The sequence below is a fragment of the Elgaria multicarinata genome, chromosome 3 (genome assembly GCF_023053635.1).
Source record: "Elgaria multicarinata webbii isolate HBS135686 ecotype San Diego chromosome 3, rElgMul1.1.pri, whole genome shotgun sequence".
NCBI classification, from domain to species: domain Eukaryota; kingdom Metazoa; phylum Chordata; class Lepidosauria; order Squamata; family Anguidae; genus Elgaria; species Elgaria multicarinata.
Window position 1 is genome coordinate 10106670 of NC_086173.1, and position 3090 is coordinate 10109759.

At 43.5% G+C, this 3090-nt stretch overlaps 1 protein-coding gene across 1 annotated transcript; it reads left to right on the forward strand.

Moving 5' to 3' along the window:
* Window positions 1-1883: 1883 nt before the first annotated feature.
* Window positions 1884-2876, forward strand: NEUROD4 (neuronal differentiation 4). Its single transcript, XM_063123048.1, has one exon. It carries the CDS (start codon window positions 1884-1886, stop codon window positions 2874-2876), a length of 993 nt encoding a protein of 330 aa, XP_062979118.1.
* Window positions 2877-3090: the final 214 nt, after the last annotated feature.

The window sequence follows — 3090 nt, forward strand, 5'->3', positions numbered from 1 at the left end:
ATATTTCTTACCTTCTAATTGCTTACTAAGACATAATTAGGGTCTGCTTGGAGCTGTCCATTTGCACAACAATTATCACTCCAATCCATTATACAAGGCCCATCAGACATATTAAAAGTAGGATTTGCTACATTGGACGAGGCGACAGCCAGTGGACCGATTACTTGGGTGGCACATTTTCAACAAAGCTGCTTACACATTAAGCTTTATTAAATGAGTAAGTCAAGCTGACGAGCAGTTGATTATCATGAAACCTGGGCTGTTTTTCTGTAGCATTGCTGTAGCATTCATTATTCACCAGAGGTAAATGAGGTTACCAGGAAAGGAGCTCAGGTTATGAAAGGGCAAGCAGAACATTGAAGTTGTGGTGGTGAAGGGGAAATGCTGCATTTCTAACCAATACCTTTGTCTCCAGAGAGAGACTGGAATGAGATCCTGGTTATGAACCTAGAAGCTGCCCAGTTACAGATTTTAAAAGTATGTCCATGAAGATTAAAGTGGACCTGAAATGAACTACTCAGCATTCACCCAAATGCCCCATTTCTCCCAAATCCAAATCTTATATACTAAAAAGAAACTTGTTGTGTGGATCCTTGTGTAGTGAAAACAGCACCATCCACCCACGAGAGAGAAGTATCAGTAGGCTTGAGGGACAGAAACAAAAAGTTCATTTAGAAAATAATAATTATCTTTTAGAAAATAATAATAAGACCAGTGGGAACTCCTTACCAAAACATCTAAACAAAGAACTGAGTATGCTTAATGGCCACAGAACAGTCAGGGGGCACAGAATGCTGACTGTTATAGGGGGGAGCAGAAAACCAGAGACAAGGGAGGAATAGAATGGAGTATCTTGGAAAGGGGTATGTGTAGCTAGCACCCTGAATGGGAGCACTCTATGCTGCAACATTTTGTTGCAGGTCAATACCTCAACAATGCAAACATTTGAAATTGCATTTCAAAAGTGAAATTCTACCTCAACATTCAAACAAGAGAGGAAGGACGGCATCCGTACACCTTACTTGTGAGCTTCCTGGGCTTTCTCGCTGGTCACTGTTGGAAACAGAGCACTGGGTTAGGTGATGCCTGGTCTGGTCTGGTAAGACTATGCTCACATGAAAGGCAATAGGGGTTAAGTTAATCATGGCAAATTTGTTCCATTGATTTCAATATATCTTATTTCTTAGTCATGATTCATTTTATCTGAACTGGGACATTTAGGTATAGAGATGTTTACCCACCTCCCTGCTAGGTTCAGGAGGGCAGAAATTTCTCTGTTCCTCTATAATTTCTTTTAACTTCCTCGCCAAGTTCCTGCAGATGTTTTGCCAGAGGAAGACATCCCTCCCTTGCCATTTCCATCTTGTTTTATTTTAGGCACAATTTGGTGGTGACATAGATGCAGGTGCAATTCCATTCCTCTTTGAGATTTCATCTATTGAAATTCTTTGAAGGGCTTTGGATTCCTACACATGCTTTGCTGGAGCAAAGCTGCATCCCTCCCCTCCCACCACTACAAAATCACAACCACTTTTGTTTTAGGCATAATTAAATGCCTCTCAGATATTGGCTAGGATCTATCTGCAAAAATATCTGCACAAAAGATGTGAAACCATCAAGTGATCAATGGTTGGAGGAAAGGGGAACTCCAGAGGGCAATTTGGGGCCTCCAAACAACCAGATTCATCTCTCGCGTCTGAGGTTCTGCCCCCCTGCTCTGAAAGGACTAGAAAAAAGTCAGGCTCAAATTGTACAAAATGATAAGCAAGAGTATAGCATGGTTTGTACTAAAATATCCTCTGTGATTACCCTCCATTTAAAAGGAACTTCCAGGGTACTGAATTTATCTGGATTTGTGGTGGTTGTTTTTGCAGGGTCAAGGGATGGCCAAACTCTATGTCAAGCCCAAAGATATGGCCGAGCTCATATCTTCTCAACCATGGATAGATGAAGCCCTGAGCTCCCAAGATGAGATGAAGGATGAAGATAGCAGACAAGCCTCCTATGGAATACTTGCCGGCCTTAATGAAGATCATGACAGCATCGAGGAAGAAGAAGAAGAAGAAGATGGTGGGAAGCCAAAGAGAAGGGGCCCAAAGAAGAAGAAGATGACCAAGGCAAGACTGGAGCGGTTCAGGGCCCGCCGAGTCAAGGCTAATGCCCGAGAGAGAACAAGAATGCATGGTCTCAATGATGCTTTGGATAACCTCAGGCGAGTGATGCCCTGCTACTCTAAGACACAAAAGTTGTCCAAAATTGAGACACTGAGGCTAGCCAGGAACTATATATGGGCTTTATCTGACGTGCTGGAGAGTGGACAGACTCCAGAAGGGAAAGGTTTCATAGACATGCTGTGTAAAGGTTTGTCCCAACCAACCAGCAACCTGGTTGCTGGTTGTCTGCAGCTGGGACCTCAATCCCTGTTTTTGGAGAAACATGAAGAGAAAGTCCCCATTTCTGACTCCACTGTGCCTGGCCACAGTTTTTCCTACCAGTCCCCAGGACTCCCCAGTCCACCATATGGAAACATGGAGACACATCTTGTACACCTAAAGCCTCCCACATTCAAAAGCCTGGTAGATCCTTCCTTTGGCAACCACCACCAAGACTGCACGTCTCCGCCATATGAGGGTCCTTTGACACCGCCTCTCAGCATCAGTGGAAATTTTTCCCTAAAGCAAGATGGATCTCCAGACTTGGAGAAATCATACAGCTTCATGGCTCACTACCCATCTGTTAGCTTAGGCGGTGCTCATGGGCACGCCTCTCATTTTTCAACCGCAGTGCCCAGGTATGACATCCCCATAGATATGTCCTATGACTCCTATCCTCACCATGTGGTTGGGGCACAACTCAATGCAATATTTAGTGAATAATCCAAGAAGGTGAAATGCTCATGGATAATGAGGAATGTGGTGTTTTGTAGAGATACTGTGACATCTGTAGTATTAATGCCATGAAAGGAGGAATTTCCCCTGCTGCGAAGCTATAGGAAGATAGACTAGTTCTATGAAAAGCCCTTTGGGAGGAAAAAAAAGTCCATCCCTGTGAGTCCAAATATATATTTAGTGGTTCTGATTCATGAGCTTT